The 24,079-nt window shown below is 36.7% G+C and overlaps 2 protein-coding genes and 1 long non-coding RNA gene across 3 annotated transcripts; all 3 read right to left on the reverse strand.

Annotated features, from left to right (window-relative positions):
• Positions 1-2,196: 2,196 nt before the first annotated feature.
• Positions 2,197-7,332, reverse strand: LOC113099112 (hepatocyte cell adhesion molecule-like). The gene is made up of 4 exons (XM_026264196.1): positions 6,323-7,332; positions 5,722-6,051; positions 3,004-3,312; positions 2,197-2,608 (listed from the first exon to the last, which is right to left on the reverse strand). Exons 1-4 carry the CDS (start codon positions 6,369-6,371, stop codon positions 2,448-2,450), a joined length of 849 nt encoding a protein of 282 aa, XP_026119981.1. The 5' UTR covers positions 6,372-7,332; the 3' UTR covers positions 2,197-2,447.
• An 8,250-nt stretch (positions 7,333-15,582) lies between these two features.
• On the reverse strand, positions 15,583-21,821 carry LOC113099141 (uncharacterized). Its single transcript, XM_026264231.1, has 11 exons — positions 21,794-21,821; positions 21,452-21,529; positions 21,296-21,349; positions 21,061-21,105; positions 20,886-20,957; positions 19,058-19,129; positions 18,907-18,960; positions 18,693-18,740; positions 18,398-18,603; positions 17,134-17,290; positions 15,583-15,816 (listed from the first exon to the last, which is right to left on the reverse strand). Exons 2-11 carry the CDS (start codon positions 21,513-21,515, stop codon positions 15,713-15,715), a joined length of 876 nt encoding a protein of 291 aa, XP_026120016.1. The 5' UTR covers positions 21,516-21,529; positions 21,794-21,821; the 3' UTR covers positions 15,583-15,712.
• A 618-nt stretch (positions 21,822-22,439) lies between these two features.
• Positions 22,440-24,063, reverse strand: LOC113099142 (uncharacterized). Its single transcript, XR_003289305.1, has 3 exons — positions 23,922-24,063; positions 23,712-23,802; positions 22,440-22,514 (listed from the first exon to the last, which is right to left on the reverse strand). It is a non-coding gene; the product is annotated as an uncharacterized LOC113099142 (long non-coding RNA).
• Positions 24,064-24,079: the final 16 nt, after the last annotated feature.

Raw genomic sequence — 24,079 nt, forward strand, 5'->3', positions numbered from 1 at the left:
GATCTTCAATGATATTGTGACAAAATGACCTGAAAGCACACAGGACTCTTTTGTGTTGATCAGGTGAGTTTTCATTTATTTGGGTATATTGGCAATTAAAATTACTTTTGGTTTCAGAAATTAAATTGTACAAATAAAGTGTGAGGATAGCACTGAATAGAACACAGCCTTGCTTCAGCAAAATCACCTCAAACAAGAAACTTCTAACTACAGGCGGAGAACACAATTAACAATGTTCTATACTCTTTAAAAATGGTATTTTAGTTGCACTGCAACAAAATTAAGAGTCATAGATTTCAAATACTTTGATTTATTCAAGGCCATGTAATAAATGCAGAAAAACAATGTTCAAAAAAAGTTTCGGATAGTAAGATTTGTAAATGTTTTTTAAACAAGTCTCTTATGCTCACCAAAACGACATTTATTTAATAAGAAATAGAGTTAAAGCAGTAAAATTATAAAAATTTTAAATAACCGTAAAAAAAAAAAAAAGAAATACTGTTTTACTATGAGGTTTAATTTTCAGCAGCCATTACTCTAGTCTTCTGTGTCATACAATCCAAAATAAATTAAAATCTGTCTTATTTTTTGAAAATTACTCATATTTTCACAGGTTCTGAAAGGGGTGTCCAAACTTTTGAGCCCCACTGTATGTATCTTCTAAAAAGCCTAAAAGTATTTCACTACCAAAGATACCGCCAGTGTACCACCATAGTCCTCAAAGTTTCACTTTATCAGAGTTTGTGTTTGTCCTCAAATTGGACATAAAATACTGTCCCCTAAGTGTAGGCAAAATGTCAGGTCTGTAAAGAGGGTTTTAATTGAAAATAAGTGATATTTGAAAAGTTATATTTGTACTGGAGGCTTCATCTGTAGTGGAGTTATATCTTTCTTTTGTCTCTAGACCATTCATAAAGGGATGTACCCAAAGGGGTGTGTGTGTGTGTGTGGTGCTGATCCAGAAAATGCATGCACTGCTCCTTATTTTACATTCAGAGGAAAGCAAGCACATGCTTTTTAGTACTCTCCAAAATGGTGCTAGGGTGAAGCATTGACCAGAATAATTGTTGTATAAAGTAATTATTTGAGTTATTATTGAATTTGGCATTTGCACACAAAAAGTATTATCATAGCTTCATAAAATTATGGTTGAACCACTGATGTCACATGGACTATTATGTCAATGTTCTTGGTAACTTTCTGTGCCTCAAACGTTATGAGACACTTGATGTCTATGGAAGATCAGAAAGCTCTCTGATTTCATCAAAAACTATATTTATTTGTGTCCTAAGATGACCAAAGGTTTTACAGGTTTGGAGAGACATGAGGGTAAGTAATGACAGAATTTTTTTTTTTTTTTTGTTAACTATCCCTTTAATAAGATTTATTTTCTATTTTATAATTTCATTTGACTCAAAAAAGCAATAAGAAATGAAGTGAAAGTGCCATACAGCATAAGAAATGTCCACTAACTTACAACTAAATATTCTAACAAATATAAGCACACTAATAATTTGAAGTGAACTGAATCTTAACCAAGGCATACAACACGTTTAATAATAGCATCACATTATTCTGTATGATAAAATGTGGAGATCAGTATCACTAGAACATTAAAATAAACTAATAAGTCACAAAACAGGTCAAGCATTGGCAGCTGTGTCTTATTTTACTACATGACCTTATCTGTCAGATGCAATAAAGTTTTTATTCAGATAACTACAGGTGTAAAGATCACTTTCTCATTGAGCGGGAGTCTTTGATCTTGTAACTTGTGCAAAAATACAACAGAATACAAAATAATAATAATAATAATAATAAATACAATCATACAAATATGTCACCCTGGACCACAAAACCAGACATTTTCAAAATTGAGATTTATACACCATTAGAAAGCTGAATCAATATTTTTCTCATTGATGTAGGTTTGTTAGGATCGGACAATATTTGCTAGAGATACAACTTTTTGAAAATCTAGAACCTGAGGGTGCAAAAAAAAAAATCTAAATATTGAGAAAATCACATTTAAAGTTGTCCAAATGAAGTTCTTAGCAATGCATATTACTAATCAAAAATAGTTTTTTACATATTTATGGGAGGATATTTACAAAATATCTTAATGGAAAATAATTTTTACTTAATGTCCTAATGGTTTTTGGCATAAAATAAAAATCATTTTGTTCCACACGATGCATTTTTGCTATTGCTACAAATATACAGCAGTGGCTTAAGACTGGTTTTGTGCTCCAGGGTCACATATATTTATTGACTGTCTGATTAATTTTAGTGCATTTGTAAGGCACTACTCTTTGTAAGGCTGCTTTAGAAAGATCTGCATTATGAAAAGTGCGACAAATACAATTGAAGTGAAAAAAAAGTAGTTACTTAATTAAGTCAAATGTCACCACTTGTTCCAGAACATATCCACTCTTCTGAAGATCTGATTAGTCAGTGTGTGATGCTGATGTCTGCTGTTTCTTCTTCTGTTGAAGACTTCTGGATCTGATGTCATAAACCAATATAGCAACAGTAGCCACGCCCACCAGAGCAGAAAGAGCCAATCGGATCACAGCTTCAGTAGAACCGCAACAGAGGATACAGACTTCTGAGAGAGGAAATGAATGTGATTAAAATATATATACGGCCCCCTGTAAGATATGTTTGTACATTTTAGAGTTAAATGCACTGGATTGATTGACTTTGAGAGCAAACCATTTTCAATATCAAGAACCCCAGACATTGAGCTGCTCGTGTGCACAGTGTGCCCTTCGCTTGGATCCTCCCAGTGTGAGAGACTACATACTTCTTTAATTAAACTGCTTTAATCCATATAACAATTTCACTTTTAATTTAATTTGCAGATGCATCACCAAAGCAATGTGATAAAACAACATTTATGTCATTAAGAAAAGTTTAAAAGTATTTGCCAGTTGGATATAGACAGATTACAGCAGTCTATTAATGTGAAACACTGATATAGTCGTACTACCACAGACATACCTGAACATGTCTGACAGAGTTGAGTGTTGAGATGTGTGGTCTGGTTTCTGATGGGATTGTTCACCACACAGCTGTAGAAATCATCCAGACACTCCAGATGTAAAGAAAGACTTCTGCTGAGATCAGAAACACTGATGCTGGACAATAAACTGTTTCCTTTGTACCAGGAGAGAGTCACATCACTCACATTCTCCAACGAACACATAAATGCACATTTGGACGCCGATGATCCTGATGATGATAATGATGATGACGAAGATGAAGGTTTTTTTTTAGAGTAAATGGTGATGACAGGAATGGGCAGATGACCTTAAAAAATAATGCAGAATATATCTGATACAGAAAGTACCAAAGCCGTGACATAGTGCAATTATATATATATACACACACACACACACACACACACACACATATATATATATATATATTACAAATGTCTTCATTTTTAAGTCACTTTTAAGAAATTTATATTTATTTGTTAACCCTCCATCCTAGAACATTCCTGCATCTCACTCAATCCTATTCCATTATCATTTATAGCACAATTGTTTATACACTTATTTATTTGCCAATTTGTAAATCTCTTTTTTTTCTTTTTTTTTCTTTGTGCTGTTGTCTCTGTGTACTGGAAGCTTATGTCACTAAAACAAATTCCTGGTATGCGTAAGCATACTTGGCAATTCTGATATTATATATAGTCCATGTCACGGACTATTGCAATTCTCTCTTGGCAGGTCTTCCAGGCAGTTTTATCAAACCTTTTCAATTAATCCAGAAGATTCATTTTTAATGAGCCGAAAAGAATACACGTCACGCCTCTGTTTATCTATTTGCACTGGCACCCTCTGCCCATTTATATTGGGGGGCTGAGGTGAAAGTTGTCTCCAGCTACAAATATTTAAGAGTACATATCAATGATGACTTAAAGTGGAAATCCAACTGTAATAGTCTGGTAAAAAAGGCTAATCAAAGGCTGTATTTTCTGAGGAGGCTTAAAAAGGCTGGCTTGGGACCTACAGTTCTATCATCTTTTTATAGGATGTGTGGTGGAGAGCATCCTAACATCTTGTATAACAGTGTGGTATGGAAACTGCTCTGTAACAGACAGGAAGGCCCTACAGCGTGTGGTTAAGACGGCAGAGAAAGTAATCGGTTGTAGTCTCCCTGCAATTGGAGATATATACATCAACAGATGCAAGACTAGGGCTGCAAGTATGATGAAAGACTTATCTCACCCTGCCAATAGACTATTTCTATTTGACCCTCTTCCTTCAGGCAGGAGGCTGCGCAGCATCAGAGCTAGAACATCAAGGTTAAAAAACAGCTTCTATCCCGAAGCCGTGAGACTTTTTAACACTGCCAACTGCAGAATTGATAAACTTGCTGTCCTAAATTAGATTGCACTAACTTTATTAGCATGCTGCAAATTTTTTAGGGGTTTTAGTGTGTGGAGAGACTGTACCCTTAATATGGGCTTGTATTATTATATCTATTGTATTTATTGATGAGTCGTTAGTTATTTATTGTGAATGGTTTTAACCGGACCTCAGTACCTAATTTCTTTTGTTGATTTTGATTGCTTCCAATGTCCTCATTTGTAAGTCTCTTTGGATAAAAGCGTCTGCTAAATGACTAAATGTATCTGTGTATATATATATATATATATATATATATATATATATATATATATATATATATATATATATATATATATATATATATATATATGAGACACTTTATAATAATAATAATACAATAAAATAATAATAATGATATATAATTTTTAGGGCTGTCAAATGATTACAATTTTTAATTGAATTAATCTGAATTTTCAGTGGATTAATCAGGATTAATCACTATTTGCAATTACACCTGAATCCTAACCATTTTTTTTTTCCTGAAATGCATACCAAAAGATAAATAACAGGACACAGATACATCATTTTCATGTATTGATTCATCAACATGTGGTTCTTTTTTTCTGAATTTCAAAAGTTTAACATTTACTTAGATCAAATTTACCTGAGCACTATATCAAACCATGCCATTTAACTACAGATAGTGTAAGAGTTTTAGGTGAACCTGTGGTTAAATATAGCCACATATCTATGAAATAATGCATAGAGAAACTCGAAAGAATGAACTCAGAAACACAAACATGCGCCCTCTACACTCTGGGCACTCTTGTTTTTGGGAGGTGTTCATTTGCTCTGCCGCAATAATTTAGGATCGATATTTTCACGTTCTGAAGGCTTCAAGTGCCAGTAAAACCAAGTAAAAATGCATATGCTTTTCCAAACAGCTGTAATTTTCGCTGCATTGCATCTAGGCGTTCTGCGCATGTGCAGTGTGAAACACAGGACGCTATAACAGGAAGAAGCTCCAGCGTATCAACTACCAAAGCCGTCTCTGTTTATCGAGCTTGGCATGAATGTATTTGAGAGTAACTGGGGCAAAACCTTAAGCTTCTTCGGTGTTTTTGTCGCGGCGCTCGCCGCTGTTTTTTACTATCTTGAGAATTCAGAGATCGACGATACTTTCCAGACCTGAATAATTTGTCACACTGCGCATGCGTGAAATGCGTAAAAAAATTTGACGTAATTAACAACAAACAACTAATTTATGTCGTTAACGCGCTATTTTTGACAGCCCTAATAATTCTATAATAACATTTTCAATAATTATGACAGTGATTATTGTCAAAAGATCTTTACTCACCATACACAGTAAGATTGAAGATGTTGAACAGTGTCTCTGATCTGCTGCTGGTGACTTTATAAAGTCCAGAGTCTGTGGTTCTGGTGTTTGTGATGGTCAGAGATCCAGTCTGATCCAGCTCCAGTCTGTCTTTGAATCTCTCACCAGCAATATCATCATAAACACTGCTCTTATTGTTTTTTCTGTTGATTTGAGCGATGAGAAAGTTGTTTTGTCCAAATTTCCACATTATCAGATCATCTTTCTGTATATCAGTATCATGTGTGTGGAGAATGACAGAATCTCCCTCCATCACTGACACGGATTTCAATTCATCAACACCAAACACACCTGATGAACCAACACATATATTTGTACAGAATTGGCAGATTTACCAGATTTGAACTGCAATAATTTCATTGTATAGACTAATACAATAATGTGTGATAAATTAAACCATTCAATGCCTATTGTGAGAGAAAAAAAATACATCATGAACACAACATTTTAGTAGGCTATATTAGTAAAACTTTAAAGTGAATGCTATAAATGATAACTAAAGTATGCCCATTTGGAAAAATTATAATATGCATGAATTAAGCCATAAAAAAAAAATACTTACCAGCCAGACTCCATGAGCACAAACAGATAAAAATTAAATTCTTAAACATTTTCTTCAAATAACAAGAGACCTGAATTCAGAAAAGTTGACATGTAAACTAAACACAGCAGAAATGTTCTGTTAAGTTCCTGAAAGCTGAAAGTGACAGAAGAGCTGGAGAGCTGAGCGCTGTCGGTGTGTATTGTAGTGGTTGAGTGAAGCTCTGAGGTAAGTGTGAAGAAACTGCTCCAGTTACACCTCCCACACAGTTAAAAATACCTTAGTAGTTAAGTTGAAAAACAATAAAGGCTCATGATCCCATTTCTCCCAGTTCAGCTTTTTAAAGGTTTCTAAACATTTCATATTAAATCATTGACGTTACTGACATTTAGTTTAGAGTTGACAACAAAGAGATGCATTGTGTCCTCACAGCAAGAAGGTCTTAATTTTGGGTCTCGGCTGAGAAGGCTTTTCTGTGTGTTTGGTTTTTCTTGTGGATGTTCTGTATTTAAGTAATTATTAATTAATTATAGTATGTATGCTGTATTAATGTAATTGCAGAAAAGAAAAGAAAAAAAGAAATCAGAAGGGAAACAGTCACACTGTACCTTATTGAATGAAAATTAAGCTCTAAACAAGTTCTGGTCACGAACACCCTCAGCACTGCTCATTTTAAGTAGCCTAAGTCTTCGGCCCATGTTTTTTTTAACTAATTCTTTGCAAACATCTGATATTATTTTATTTTAAAGAAGTAACGGGCAAGCAAATTAAGTCATATGATTTGTAAAGGTGGCATATAGGGTGTCAAAAGTGGTTGTAAACAGGATGTTAACAGAGGCCAGAGACAGGATACTATAAAGACAGATGCAAAGAGAAGAGACGTGTCAGTGAAGAAAATATTTGACAGAAAGAGCAATCAATGTTCTCAATGCTCAAATATTCAAAGAAAATCCTAAATATTAAATTGGATGTAGGAGTTTATGTGATATTATGACTGAAGGAAACTGACTGATCTTCAAAAAAAGTTTTGACAGCCTTTTCTTTTCACCTTGTTAGAAAGATGAACATTTAGACAGGCTACTTAAGAAACCCACCCTCAACCCATCTCTTTTAGAGAACTACAGAAAAGTTACCCTTCTTCCCTTCATTGCAAAAACACTTGAACGAGCTATGTTCAACCAAGTCTCTTCCTTTCTCACACATAACAACCTTCTTGACAGCAACCAATCTGGTTTCAGAAGTGGACATTCAACTGAGACTGCCTTGCTCTCAGCTGTTGAAGCTCTAAGACTGGCAACAGTAGTATTCAAATTTTCAATATTTATCTTGTTTGATATATCTTGACACGGTTAACCACCAGATCCTCCCGTCAACACTTCTGACAAAGGGCATCTCAGGAACTACTCTCCAGTGGTTTGAGTCTTACCTATCAGATAGGTCCTTGAAAGTATCTCGGAGAGGTGAGGTGTGAACGCAGCATAACACAACTGCATTTTATTTTTCCAGGTTTTAGAACATAGTCAGATTCTCATTTAACATAACACTGTCCTTTGAACTGTGGCTTTGTTTAACTTAAGGAAAAATAAATCATAGAACTACTCCTCAATAAGCCTTCTTGGTTTTGAGACTATTAGTCCACTGGCAAATCTCACAGGTAAACTTGGGAGCTCAGTGGGACTGAAATCTCTTTTTCATGTTTAAGTTTCCATTTGTTGCTTTTCCTCTGTGTTGTCACAACCCTTATGTTCAGTCAGATTTTGATTTTCCATGTCCTTCCTTGGTGTGTCACTTTGTTCTTTTGATTTCATTAAAAACTTTCTGTTCCTTCTGTACACCTTTCCCTTAGGTGTCTGAACAACATAAGATCTTGGCTGCTCAGAATTTCCAGTAACTTCAGCTGGATTCCATGTGCCCTCATGCCATATTCTTACACTGTCACCAACCTGGAGTTTCTGAAGAGGTTTGGATCGTTGAACAAAATATTCCTTCTGCTTATATTTTGCCTGTTTTCTAACACCTGCTGTACTGGGTTAGTTACTGTGCTAGACTTCAGCAACTCTGATGTCATCGGAAGTCTTGTTCTTAGTCTTCGACCCATCAACAGTTGTGCTGGAGATGCTTCAATATCCTCCATGGGTGTGCTTATCAAGTTTAGCAGAGACAGGTAAGGATCTTTTCCATCAGCCTTGGCCTTCTTTAGCATATTTTTAACAGTCTGTACTCCTCTTTCCGCAATTCCATTCGACTGTGCATGATGGGGGCTTGAGGTTTTGTGCAAGAATTCCAACTCTTTCACAAATACTTGAAATTCACGTGAGCTAAACTGTGGCCCATTGTCTGAAATTACTGTTTCAGGAATTCCATGTCTGGCGAATTGTGCCTTCAGATGGGTGACGACTGTTGTGCATCTTGTATCTCTGTTCTCAGCCACTCGACTTCAATGAACTTGGAGTGATAATCCACTAAGAGTAGATACTTCTATTGGTCAAAGGCAGGGCCGTGCACAGGGGGGTGGCCCGGTGGCCAGAGCCACTGCCCCTCTGCCCTCATCGACTGAGGTGCCCCTTCCCCAACGCTCCGCTCAAAGCATTCCGTTGATTCCGCGAATCCGCTCCAGGTTTTCCCGCTCGCTCCGCACTCCGCAGCATCACTCACAGTATGTGTCTGCGGCGCTTGTGAACACGACATTTCACGAAAGCTGTCACATTAACACGTAGGCTATGCAAGACGGTGGTTGAATCTGCTAACATTTTTTTTTTTGTATTTATGTCGGTAATGTTTTGTGCTCTTGGTCTTCTACTAGTGCTAACAACTTGTACAACATATCCACATTCTAAGAAGCTGCTTGTCTAATCAAATTATAATTGTACTCTCGATCAGATCAGATCTAATACAAATAACTAAATTTTCTGTTGTTGGCACACTTTGTAGACAAGACAACCATAAAAAACAAACAAAAAAACAATGCCTTCACAAAAAAGAAGACAGACAGAGAGAGAAAGAGAGAAGGGAGGCTGCTAAAGGCAGTTCAACGTTGCAAACATGGATTCAAAGCTCCAGCAAGCCAGCAGGTAAATCATCATATAGAACAGTTAGCAGACAGTTTGTCTGTTTAATTATTGTAAGTATATCTCCCATTATAATCACTTGTCTTAGATGAGACTAACACATCGTTTTATAACAAGAAAGATAGACATTAAATTATTTGAATGGAAGAGTAATTATATTACAAGAACATACATTTAATTAGCACTAATGCCTAACAATTGTATTTAAAATATGATTGTAACAGGTTTGTTATTCATTCTCTATATTAAGATGAAAATGCCTCGGAATCAATTCAACGGAGTAAAAGTGAAGGTCTTGGAACTGAGCCAGAGACAGAAAAAGTTCAGAATGAGAAAGAAAGGCAATACAATGAGACAGAGAGGGAAGAGACAGATGCAGAACAGGAAGATATTTTGAGCGTGTACTGTCTTCTTTTTTAATTGTACATTTTGTAATAATTGGAAAATTTGTGTTAACAAGCAACCACCCCCTCAGTGCCCCTTTTTTTGGTTTAGGCCACTGCCCCTCAAAATGTTTGTGCACGGCCCTGGTCAAAGGTAAACAAGTCAACACCTATTTTCTGCCAGGGTCTTTCAGGAACACTGTGTGGATGTAATGGTTCTTTGGTTTGGCGTTTCTGGTATGTGCTGCACACATCACAGTTGTTTAGCAACTCTGTTATGCTTTGTGACATTCCAGGCCAAAATAGCACATCTCTCGCTTTCCGTCTGCAGCTTTCTATGCCAAGATGACATTCATGAATTCGCTTTAGCATATCTGCTCTCATTGATGCTAGAACTTTGAGCCATTCTTCTTTGAAAGAAAAAATCCATCCACAACTGAGATTTCCTCTCTGAAGTTCCAATATCATTGTATTTCTTTTGCTGCTTGGCTCCTCATTTCAGGCCATCCATTTAGCACTGTCTCTGTGAGTTTTGTCAGAATCACATCCTTTTTAGTTTCCTTTAGTTTCTCATTTGACACAGGTAGGTTTGACATTACCATATGCACTTGAGCTTCTATTTCTTTATCAGGAGAGTCGGTCTCAGGTATGCATGCTCTGGATAATGCATCTGCTATATACATCTCCTTACCTGGCTTGTACTGTACGTTCACTTGATATTTTTCTAATCTCATCAACAGTCTCTGTATTCTAGCTGGAGCGCTGCTCAACGGCTTTTTCATTATTGCTTCCAGCTGTTTGTGGTCTGATTGTACGTCTACCTCTCTTTCATAAACGTACTGATGAAAACGCTCTGCTCCAAACACAATCGCCAACATCTCCTTTTCTATTTGCGCATAACGCTGTTCTGTTTCAGTCAATGCATTCGATGCGTAAGCCATTGGATTGTCTTCTTGGAGTAAAACAGCACCCAGCCCTCTTTTAGATGCATCGTCAGAAAGTGTTACTGGCAGACTGACATCGTAGTATCTGAGCTAGGGGGCACCAATGAGCATTGTTTTCAATTTGTTGAATGCGCGCTGATGTTCCTCCTCCCACTGCCAGGCAACATCATCTCTGGTAAGTACACACAAAGGCTCAGTGTGTTGTGACATGTTTGGAATGAACTTTGCAAGGTAAGTGACCATGCCTAGAAATCTCTCCACATCCTTTTTGCATTCTGGAGTGGGAATTTTTCTGACAGCCTCTATTTTGGTCTCATCTGGTTTCAAACCATCCTTTGCAAAGAAGTGATCAAGATATTTGATGTCCTCTAGGCCTATCTTGCATTTCTCCATATTCAGCTTGAACTTCTTGACCCTTGCTCTCTCTAGCACTTGCCTCAGTCTGTAATCATGTTGTGCTTTTGTTTCTCCCCAGATCAAAATATCATCAATGTATGTCTCAACACCTTCAATTCGATCAAAAAGTTGTTTCAACGTCCTGTGGAAAACTTCTGGCGCTGAGTTGACCCCAAAAGGGAGTCAGAGGAATCTGAAGTGATCAAAAAGAGTGTTGAATGTACAAAGGCAAGAGCTGGCCTCATCTAATTTGAGTTGTCAAAAACCTGAACTTGCATCCAACACTGTAAAATATTTTGCTTTTGACAGTCTGCTTGTTATTTCTTCTACTGTTGGTAATTGTTAGTGTTCTCTCATTACCGCTGTGTTGAGATCTCGGGGGTCTAAACATATTCTTAATTTCCAGTTAGACTTTTCCACAATCACTATGGGGTTGATCCACTGTGTGGGCTCTTCAATCCTTTCTGTTATTTTTCAGTTTTTCAATTCGGTTCAATTCTTTTTTTAGGTTTTCTCTCAGGGTCACTGGAATTGTCCTGGGTGGATGAACTTTTGGAATTACATTTTTATCTATTTGGATCGTGTGTTCCAGGCGACATATGCCCTCAAACACATCAGCATACTCTGTGAAAATATCCATCTTTTCACTTTTGCTCAATTCCATCACTCATTGTATGAGCCCCATTTGTTCACATGCATTAATTCCTAATATTGGTTTAGCATCTGATTGAGTTTTTCTTTTTATATTTCACCGTCCAGTTACTCTTTCCTTTCACAGGTATTTTGTCTCCTGTGTATGTTGACAGTTTCACATTTGTGGGTCTGAGTATGTTCTTTTTTCCAATTCTTTGCAGGAGGCTGTACAGGATGAACTGGCTTGTGCACCAGTATCAAGTTTAAATTTGACATGTTTGTGCTCCAGTTTCAAGTCAACTGTCCATTCATCTCTCCCTGTCTGCATTTGCACTGCACCAACGAACAGACTAGGTCTCTGATCTGTGACGTCATCATCAACCGCATGCACTCTTAAAATTACACATCTTAGCAAAGTGATTCATTTTATCACAGTTATTGCATTGTTTGCCATATAGGGGGCAATTGCATGACAGTGTTTCCCACAGAATTAGATTCTATTTGCGGTGGTGTGGTGTTTGGGGACCGGGGACGGGTAATATATATAATGTATTTTTTGTGACAAGTACACATTTCCATTACCAACACAATATATACTATGGTAGTCAATGGGGACCGAGATCTGTTTGGTTACAAACATTCTTCCAAATATCTTCCTTTGTGTTCAGCAGAACAAATAAACTCATACAGGTTTGGAACAACTTGAGGGTGAGTAAACGATGATAGAATTTTCATTTTTGGGTGAACTATCCCTTTAAAGACATTGCTATTGCTACATTGCTATGCCATTGCTACACTTTCTATGCTATGACTGCTCCACAGACTTCTTGTTGCAAATTTTGCTCACACACACACACACACACACACACACACACACACCTGGAGATGGACACACACAAACTCATTAACTTACTGACACACTCAAACATTCAAAAAGACTCACACACACACACACACACACACACACCAAACTGGACCTGGAGATGGGGACACGCACAGACTCTGACACACACACACACACACACACACACACACACACACACCTGGAGATTGAGGTGGACAAAAACCAATACACACCAACCTGGAGATAATAATAATAATATTATGTCTAGTCTGTTGGCTGTAATATATAAATAAACCTACCAACGTCCGTTGCCATGATTTTTGGAATTACTGATCGCGATAGGAAAAAAAAAAAAAAAAAAAAAAAAAAAGGACGTTTTAGTCGCATAACATTGGTTAATTGAAACGCCGTCATTTCGCAATAGTGGTTTATCGATATTTAGAAAAAAACACAAAAGTTTTGCGCGAATCTGTAATGGAAACGCGACAGCGCTTAACATAGACTAACTTCTCAGAGTTATGTTGAGCAACAGTGTTCATTACTAACCATTCAACTCCGGATTGATTCTGGAATCTTCGCTGGGGTAATAAGCATTAAGCATCGGAAACAATCCGTCCTCTAACCTATAACAGTGGTAGGCGCCCTAACTTAAATAATCCTTTTAAAGAAAAAAACCTTCGGGCGCCAGACAGGATTAAACCTGTCAAAAATTAATTTAACCCAGGATAGCAGAAAAATAACCACCTGTTACACAACAAATAATAATAATCCCAGACTAAAGGTCATCAGGATATTTATTCTTTCATATGTTCAAAATCATAACACAGAAAACGAAATGGACAAAAAAATAAAAATAAGAAATGACCACACGGTCCCACTAGTGGCCTCTCTCCGGAATCCGTGCCCTTGCCAGAAACCGACCGCGTCACGCTAATCCACGTTTGCAGATTCGTGTCCACATTCATTCACAAAAATGTCCATAAAAAAATAAAGAAAAAGAGAGAACAAAGAAAACATTGGATGAACATCTCATTCAGTTTCATTAAATCACACACATTAAATCAACAGCATCAATAATTTTAACGGGCAACAACAAATATAAACAAAACACTAAGCACACAGAATGTGCGAATATGAAAGCTTTGTGAATTGGTGCGTGCGTGTGTTGCAGTGTGTGTAATGGCGGCGCAAAGGTACTGACCACGTTTGCAGGTATTGAAGGCACCAATGAGTATCGCGGGTCACCAGACACCAAGATAGGTGGAGAAGCAGTTTTTCCTTGTCTTCAGGACTGCTCATGAAAGTTGATCTGGCAGTGCAATGCTTCAGTCACGCACCAGACATCAAACCCATGAAACAGCTCATTGACACGCAGCCGTCTTTCCACCGTAAACTATCACTCATACGGGTTACCCTCATGTGCAAACAAACGAATGACGCTTCTGATTCAGGTATGACACACTCCCTTTAAATACAACTCCCTTCTGCCGTTAATTGAAGCACTCCACCCAGAAATCACGCTAAAAAGAAAGTGAAAGTAACCAATGTCGTAGAACAGATTCTTTTGTTTGCCACAAACCACTGATCTATATATATTCTATATTATAGATCAGTGCCTCTAACTAACGCATGCTCATGTTTTGATTCAGAACGTGTTCGAAGAGGAGGGGCTATTCGTGTGTGCCTCCGTTGTCAGTTTGTGAGAGGGAGGGAGCAAGCAGCGCGCAGCTCTACAATAAAATACAAGTGTACCCATATTAAATAGTGATATTGTGGCGGGCCGCCACAAATTAATGAATGGGAAACCCTGCATGATGCATGCTCCGTTCCACATCTTTTGCAATTAAAAGTGTTTGCTTTGTCTTTTTCATTCAGTTTGTATTTATTTTGTTGCTCGTTTTTGCATATCTGCTTATGCTTCACTGCATCAACATGCTTGCTTTCACATGCAGAGGCATGTGCGTTCCCAGATAGCATACATATCCGGGCCTCATCTGGGCCAACTATGGCACATCTGGCTCAGTTCTGGCAGCGGCAGAGGTTATATGGGCCATCTCTGGCCCACACACATCAAGCCGGTTTTAGTTGTGGCATGCTGTTTATGGGCCAGATCTGGTCCGTGTGCGACAAACCGGCTTTAATTTGAGTCGTGGCTTGCTGTGTGTGGGCCAGATCTGGCCCGTGTGCGACAAACCGGCTTTAATTTGAGTCGTGGCTCGCTGTGTGTGGGCCAGATCTGGCCCGTGTGCGACAAACCGGCTTTAATTTGAGTCGTGGCTTGCTGTGTGTGGGCCAGATATGGCCTATACCAGGTGACCAGATGTGCCATTTTCTGAAGACACGTCCTGGCAGATCACCTTACTTTACCGGTCAGTGGTTCTAAAACTATTTTGAGTACTGGACGCCCATAATATTTTAGGACACGTAATATAGATACATACACACATTTATTTGACCTAAACGGACCTGTTATGAAGCTGCAATGTTATTCGATTTTTTTTTACATTTTTGTACCATGTCCTCTGGTGTGACACCATGTCCTTTGAACTTTTTCGGAACCATTACAAATTTTTTATGCTTTGTTGTACATTAATATGACACCCCAAATTATATATATATTTTTTTATTAAAAAGTGCATGTTAAGCTACATACCCAGATAGCACAGGTACGTCGCGGGGACGTCTGTGCGATGTATGCTTTTGCATCTGGGAGACGTCGTTTTTAGGGCGTTTGCTCATCTGGAAGACGTCGCATAGAGGTCTTTTTCCGATGTTCCAGCGATCTCCGGGAGACGTATTACAGACGTTTAATATTTGAATGTTACGTCTATTAGACATCTGATTTACATAGCATAGACGTCGTTCTTAATTGTACGATTTTATACGTTCCTTCATATTTCCTTTTATTGATCACAGCTTTAGTTACACTGATTATGCATGCGTCTTCACATATGAGAAAAGTATAATAACTAACCCCAAGTATTTTCCACTCAGAATGAAAGAACACAACATGCTGTTGAATGATTTGTATCCTTTTATTAACAGTGAATGAAAATAAGCAGTCGTTTATGTTATTATTATTATTATTATTATTATTATTTTAATCCTGAACCAACCAAACAAACAACAAAAAATCAAGTTGACTAACAAGGCATTCTCCCTGGGGCCAAGCGGAGATAATCCTTAATGTGTTTTTCAGCCTCTGCTTCAGTTGGCGACGGAAGCACGGGATTCTTCATAGCTGCTCCTGCATGTTAAAAGGTAAAACTTAAATAAGTTTAACAAATAAAACTTTTTTCACTTATTGTTTAATTAAATCCTCAAAATATGTTTTTTTTAAACTGGGCTCTTATGAATTTAGACAATGATAAGCAAACTATAAAAAATGATTGCAACATCCGTCCTTCCCCAAAGCTATAATGTCTGTATCAGTATCAGTTAAATTATTCATTATTCTATTAGTCATGTAAGATAAATGCATGCCGATCCAAACAAATCCATTTAAGAATTATGCATTAACTGCGCAAAATAATGTAAAATAAGACATTTATTTAGTCTTATGTCTGTTTAATTGTTCATATGATCCCGATGCGAGTTACTAGCTGAGAATGATTAGCCTGCCTTAATATTATCTAATTAATATAGATAATTGATGTGCAATTAATGTTTGTCTACTGTTTTTAATGCCACTCAGCGTGATGTAGGCTAATATAACATACAAGTAGAACGTTTCATGTCTGTGCTTTCTGTTTGATTGGTCACTGTTCATTTCCAGTGGTGCTGAAATTCTGCTTCAGTCATAAAAACTTTAAACTGGTACCGGTTTCAGGTTCTTTTAGAGTGACTCCCAGATTAGTGGAGACACAGCCTGAGTTGAATATTAATAATTTTATATTAAGTCTACTTCGAAAACTGGGCTGGTCAGATTCAAGGAATCGACTCTTTTGGAGTCGACTCCTCATCAGTACTGCGCATGTGCTTACAAATCATCACATCGACGCGCACGTGGAAGTGATCGCCGCGGGAAAACTGAGGTACGTAGCTAGATTCATTGTCATTAATATGTGTGGTGTACGTTTGATTTTTATATAAAGTAAATTAAACAGATAAGTATTAGCTTAATATTGACGAATAGTTGTTTCTGTGGTTTAGTCAAGTGGCGGTAACAGCTGATTTTGTGGTTCATCAACAGTTCTTCGTCACAGCCTAACTGTTAATCGTAAAACAAAAGTTAACATTTCTAAAACGCTCTTGTGAGTATGAAACCGCGTTTTACACTGTTAAAACGGCATGTATCTGCTGGTAGGCACATGCATAATATATATTATGTTTTGTAGGCCTAATAATCTGTATGAAAAGCTCACGAGGGGTAATCGTGCTTTAACGAACAACGTATGATTTTAATAATGCATTGATGCATGCATTGATTCATGCTGAAATTAACATTAAGATTAATAAATTATGTAGAAGTATTGTTAATTCTTAGTTCATGTTAACTAATGAACCTTAATTTAAAGTGTTCCCCGTACACTGTACATAGGAAAACATTTTGGACGTAATTTACCTATTAGGAGTGCTCCTATGTTTGTTTTCCTGATCCCTCGCTTTTCTCCCCTACCACACCAGTTTAGTTGTTTGGCTACAGGACCAAACACCTTGGAGCATATTCTCCATATTGTTTTCTTCAGTGTGTGTCCTCCACTGATGGATAAGCTGTTCACCTTAAAAATAAAAACACATTTCAAAACATTATAGACAATGCCCAAACATTATGGTCCTGTTTCACAGACCGAGCTGAGTAGTTACTCACAAATTGTAATCTGTTACTGATTCCAAATTACATTAGAAAATTGTAGTTAGCAATGAAAGCCATTACATTACACGTTTTAAATAATGTAATCAGATGAGTTTGGTCAAAAGTAATCTAAAAGTAGTCTATCAAATTTAAATAGGATATTTAAAGTACCATATGACATAAAAATACAAAGAGTAAGTAAATATATTTTAATTGTTGTTATTTATAGCATGAAATGCATTAAATAATATATTATGTCAAGTTTTCTCAAACTGGTGTTTGTGAATGAACTGTAGGAGGCTTGTGAGTTCAATTAATGAGAAGCTAATAATTATTTAAATCACAAAAAGATTTTAAATTAAAATAAAGCATTTAAAAAAAAAGTTTAATTTGTTTACCTGCATGTCATGTGACCATAACCAGTGTCGCAGAACCAAAGAACATAGAAATGTGACACTTAATTATTAAAAAAAAATATATATATTTTAAAATCTCATGAGTACTTTTAAATAAATATATTAGGTGATCAGACGACAATTTTTTTTTTTGTAAAAATCAATGTGTTGATGCAGATGCTATGTTCTTAAACATTAATAATCGAATGTAGAATAATCTATTACTATATTGTAAATATTTAATCATGTAATCCATAAAAAGTAACTGTAGTCTGATTATGAGTTTTATAAAATGTAATTTTATATAATTACAAGTTCTTTATTTACTAGAATCTGTTTACGTAATCCAGATTGCATGTAATCAGTTACTACTGAGCTCAGAACAGGGATTAGTTTAAATCAGGACTATAGGTCCTAATTTTGCTTTTATAAAAATGCTGCATGTGTGCATCTTGAGATGAAACAATGGCACTGACATATTGTAAAAAATGTTATTGCAAGTTATTTTGAGTTAAGACAGCTCACACATGCATTTTAGTCTGGGACTAGCCTTAAGCCTGGTCTGTGAAACCGGGTATATAATAGATATTATTTACTTCATTGCAACTGTTAAACCTTCAAATGTCAATGATTTTCACCATCTTTTGCATCATTGCTTTCTCTGATAATTTTCTTTCCAGTTTGTCTAGTTCCTCCATGGTTGTGAGAGGAAAGACCTCATCCTCGCTGTCCACCACTGGAGCACTGGAACGGTTGTTTGCTGCAAGGGACTGGACCACTGAAGTCAGATGATTGATCTTCATGTCCAGTTCATTAAGTGCCTCCAGAATTGTCCTCTCAACAGCTGCAACACAGTAAGTTTATCTGGGAGAGTATTTTAATTGAACTATAAGATGTATAATTTTACAAATTAAGCACTTCAATTTAACGTACGTGTACATTGATTAGTGATGCAGCTCCATCGTCTCACACCAGAAGCACCTGCAAGCACATAAAGCTCTTAAATGTGATTAAACTAACACGTCATGAAAAATTGAGTTTCTGAAGATATGGCTACATGCTTAAAGCCTTAGGCTGATGATACACATACTTTTTGAGCAACGATGCTGTCAACAGGCAAAAAAAAAAAAAATTACAAATGACTTACTATTTGTTCTTGGCTGGTGAGTACTTGAGGATCTTTGTTCAGAGATTGTGTTCTCTGATGGATTGTACAGAAAATGTAATGTTAATGAACCTAGTGTTATTAATTTGCAGTGTATGTGTTTACTGCATGTGTTTATGAATGTTCTTTTTACCTTGAAAGTTAGATGGGTGTTCACCCCAAGCCTCTTCTTGCTCATTTTCATTGGACAAGCTCACTGGAACAGCTGGAGTTAAGAAAGGTGAAGTTGGTAAGTTGTATTTGCTACATTGACAGTGCATGACACTGATACAATATGGGCTAGATTTACTAACAGCTTGCACCAGCACAAACCTTCTTTTGGTGTTAAAATAGTACTGTCAGGATTTACTAAAGAGGCGCAGTAAAGTATTAGTGCTGAAAAGATGTGGACAGTTGTTTTTGCGTTTAACCTTGAATATGCATTTGTAGTAGTTTTCCTTTGAGACACAAAATTTATGGGAGGTGAGTATTAAGATGAATAACGCAATGATTTAATAACATTTGTGCTCTTCAAATTATTTGTATTTGCTATATTTTTAATGCCCAAAAAAGGCACTTCTTAAAGCAGGTGGTAATTTGCGCTGCACTTGGTAGATTGCACTGGTTATTGTGGGAATGATCTGGCTTTGTCTGTTCTGTAAAGTTTGCATTGTCAGTAAATTGCACGCATAATTTTCCCTCCCATCGGCAAATTTATGGAATTGTGCTCTAATGCTAATTTGGCCTGTTTAGTAAATCTGGCTCAAGGGCTCCTAAAGGGGTCATATAATGTGATTTCTATTTTTCCTTTTCTTCAGTGTGTTATGTAGGTATTTGTACATGTATAAGATCTACAGAGTTACAAAGCTTAAAGTCTCCCACTAAAGGATTTATTCTATCTAAAAGATAAGGCTGATCCAGACCATGCTAAACGGCTCATTCAAACACGCCCCTACACATCTACGTCAAGATGTGGAAATATTTGCGTAATGCCGCCCAAATGTTCACTCAAAAAAAAAGGTGTGGTTTCACGAACCGCAGTTAGTGTTAAAGCAGTCATGTCAGGGAGACGCTTTGTGTTTCGAAGCAAAAGCTCTTTATGTGGCCTTCCGAAAGTATATGCAATGAGGAATCATTGTTAAGATTTATTTACAACAGAACAGCCCAGATGTTCAAATTTGTACAACACATTTAATGGATGACAGTTTTGTGAACCTAGGAGAGTACAAGGCTGGCTGTGCGCTATTAAAAAAACAAAACAAAAAAAAAGGTAAATTCCGACTTTGCTATGACAATCTTTGCAACGATTGTATAGTAAAATTACAAATAAACTTGAATTGAATCTGGTGCTTATTCTGAATCAGCTACTTTAAGTATGTTTTCTTAATAGTTTAAGTGTTTGCTATTGACTGTTCAAATGCAGAGTTTTGCGCAGCGTAGAGTAACATGTTGTGTGATTACGTGTGTGTGTGAGGGTAACATCACAGCAGAGTAAACAGACTGTCAGAAATCATAGCACATAAGCTGTCTTAACCGTGGCTTGTGTACTGCATCATCACTGTGTCTGTCACGTGACTCTGTTCCCCTTCGGGCTTGAACTGATGGTAAAACGAAGGACATTATTAACAGTCTTGATATTTACTTTGAAAGATGAAGCTTGCAATTATGGAAAGGGGCGTTGCATTTCCGACGAGTGCTTGCGATGTTCGCCCAATAACAATGCATTGGGTCAGTTGGCCATTCAGAGCAGCCTGTGCTTGACGGAAGGAGGGACTTTGTTGAAAATGACGTTTTTGAGAGAGGCGGGACATAGAGGAACTACAATAATGTACAGTATTTGAAAAATGGTTTTTTCAAAATTAAATCATGTCAACATATTCTGTTACACCAAATATACAAAATAATGGTCTTTAAAATAGCATATGACCCCTTTTAGTGATACCCTAGTAATGACTGAAATTGACTTTTTTTATTTTTTTTACTTTGCATTCTTCCTTGTTGTGTGGTTGATGGTCTTTGGTCTTGAGAGAGTCTTAAGGCAGAGAATTTGTTCTCTAATTAGAAAAAGTGAAAAAAACTGTATTAGGTTGTGTTAGGCCATGACTCATTTGCAATTGTGTTTTTGATTTCCTCCATATACTAATGAATGTTTTTTACCTTGAGTGATAGATGGGTGTTCTTCCCAAGTTTCCAGCTGGCGGTCTGAATGAGAGAAGCTCATTGACATTACAAAAGGTACTCATTCTGCTGCTTCAACTGAATTGTGCTCTCTATTTCTTTGTATTTTAGCTTATTTAGCTTTAAATTTTTTGCTTTAAACAAGAGCACATTTTCTATAGTAAACCTAGATGAAATCCTACAGTATTTACCAAAAGTGAGTCATACAACTTACGCTGTGTTCTTTCTTGCTTGGAACTTGAAGGTCTCAGCAAAGAAAATGCATTCTCTGACAGATTGTACATAACATGCTGAATTACCTTATGTGTGTACAGTAATTGTCCTTTTTGTTTTCTTTTACCAAATACTAATTGTTTTTTGTTTTTTTTACCTTGAATGTCAGGTGAGTGTTCACCCCAATGATCTTGTGGCTCATCTGCCTGGGAGAAGCTCATGGGAACATCTGGAGCTGAGAATGATGGAACTGGTAATTTTAAATAATTTTTACATGACACATTCATTTTAATGGCTGGTTTTTATTCATTAAAAGGAATAAAAATATGATCAGAAAATCAACTTGAATAATAAGTTTACAAACTGCATGTCATCTATTTATTCAGCAATCGGAAACTTGACCCACCCTGTTATGGAGTCAGACTTTTGAGTTTTCATAAATGCTGTGAATTTACAGCTTTTACATTGTGTTTACAGTACTCATGTAGAGCCCTGTTACCTTGACAGCTGGGGAAAGTCTCAAAACGGGCCTGGCTCTGGCTTCTCCATGGCCCTTTGGTGGTGATTAACAAATGCTGTTGAAAGAATTGGTATGTAGATGTTATGTCTGCCTCACAAAACAAGATTTTGTACTACACAAAGCCTTATTAAAGCTTGAGATGCTATCACTTCTAATTGGCAAACCAAATGTTTATTATTAAATCATCATTAGTATGTAAATCCTCAAGTTATGAATGTAATGATAGTAGTTCTGTCCAAACTGTTTAAAATAGCAACAGAATTGGGTGAAGCTGAAAAAGAAAAGTGATGTAAACCAACAAATCACGAGAGCCTGTGCTATACATTGATCTTACCATGGCTAAGGAACATTCTTGAGCATGGAACAAAACATTCCACAAATATCAGTTTTCTCAATTTAAAACTCACAATTGCTGAAAGAGTTCACTGCTTTGCTTGTTGTAAGCAGAGGTCGTACAACAGGACCTGAAAAAGAATAGCACTCAGCAGTCACACACTATTATGCCTTAGTCAATTTAACTGTTTTATTGTATTTTTACCTTTTGTCTTGATGTATTTTAGAGGTGCTGGAGGTTTTGGTGCAGGCGGGACTTTTGGTGCGGGCTGGATTTTTTGGTGTAGGTGGATTTTGTCTCTATTCATTTTAACTTTTTTTGTTGGGGGTTTCATGAAGCTCATCATCTGATGAGAATGTTTTCTTTCTAAAGAGCAAAATCAGGGAATTAGATTATTTTACCAAAAATGGATTATATAGGTTAATAAAACTAGCATGTTTTGTCAATTTAAAAAAAAATTCAAAAACAAAAAAAAAAGCAACAAATACAGTTGTAATTTCCCTTTTCCAATTCAAACTCCAAAAAGGGTGCATACTACTTTCTGTGGTCTATATACAGGTTTTCTGACAACCGCTACAATAACCCAGGAAGGTTAGGAAAAGGCCAAAAATATATATAAAAAAGCTCTTCTTACGTGAATGTGGCAAAAAAATTGGCAAAATTGACCCTTTGCAGGAAAGTTTGATTGACATGGCAGGCTGACCAATCATATTGCAAAATCTGTGATTTTAGTCCGACAATTAAACCAGACCGGAGATAAATGACTGGATTAACGTTGGTGGACTAAAATAAATTTTAGTATAGACTTTGTTAAATAGGGGTGCACGGATAATATCGGCCCGATGATTAATGCACATCTCTTCAGTAAAGCTGGTTCTCTAATCAGCGGTAAATTTCATCAGTAGCGTGATTTCACATAGAGCAAGCTTATTACTACACAGAGCCATGGTTCACAGACACAGCTGCGCAAATCCAAGTTCATTATATGCTAGGATTTGCACAGCATGTCTGTGATCAACGGCTCTGTGTAGTAACAGCTGCTCTATGTGAAATCACGCACCTGATGGAATTACAATATTTATGTTTGTTCACATTTGTTTCTTTGTGTGTGCTGTTGCGCTTATAGTTTTGATTTCTCCACGAGTCAGACAGGCTGTACGAGCCTCAACTTATGTGACCTTAACCAGAGTTTACACTGAAAGTAATACAATCAGAGTCATTCTCGCCAAAGTTTCCGTGCTGCCCTAGTTATTGTTTATTCAAATTTTAATGAGGTTAATTGTCCTGTCGGTCAAGTACAATTCTTTCACTTGCCCCTTCACAAAATCCACTTGTCCCGGACAAGCTGAAAAGCGTTAATGTCGAGCCCTGCATTAGAAACTGAACATGGCTGGTTACTAATTGTGAGTGAAAAGGTAGGGCTGAATTCAAGATTATAAGTAAATAAATTTATCTGTTACTCACATAAACTTTCTATAGTTTCAGAAGACTGAATATTACTGTTTGTTGAAATTACTTTTCAATGTATCTTTTTAAAGTGAAATATGTATTTTTACAACTTACTTGTGAATTCTTTTTATAGAATTTTCAGATTCTGAGATGTCAGAAGTGTAGCATGCCCTTTTCCATTTTTTGGAAATGTTGTCAAATGATGCTGAAATTATCAAAGTATGTGAACTTAATTCATGAAAACCTTAAGCTGTGGAATATCATGTATTAGTAATTTTGTCATCTGTTTTAATGTTTATTTAAAGTGTATTTTAACTTGCTTACCCGACTCATGTAGAATTCTGGCCTGATGCTTGGTCCAACCCTTATCTGGCTGTGGTGCCTCCATCAACCTGACGCTCTTTAGTAACCGGTCCAAGTCTTTGTATGGAGGCCACCATGAGTGGCCATCTGAGTACCAGGACTTTGCTACAGGACCGGTA

This window comes from Carassius auratus, unplaced genomic scaffold, assembly GCF_003368295.1.
Source record: "Carassius auratus strain Wakin unplaced genomic scaffold, ASM336829v1 scaf_tig00216865, whole genome shotgun sequence".
NCBI classification, from domain to species: domain Eukaryota; kingdom Metazoa; phylum Chordata; class Actinopteri; order Cypriniformes; family Cyprinidae; genus Carassius; species Carassius auratus.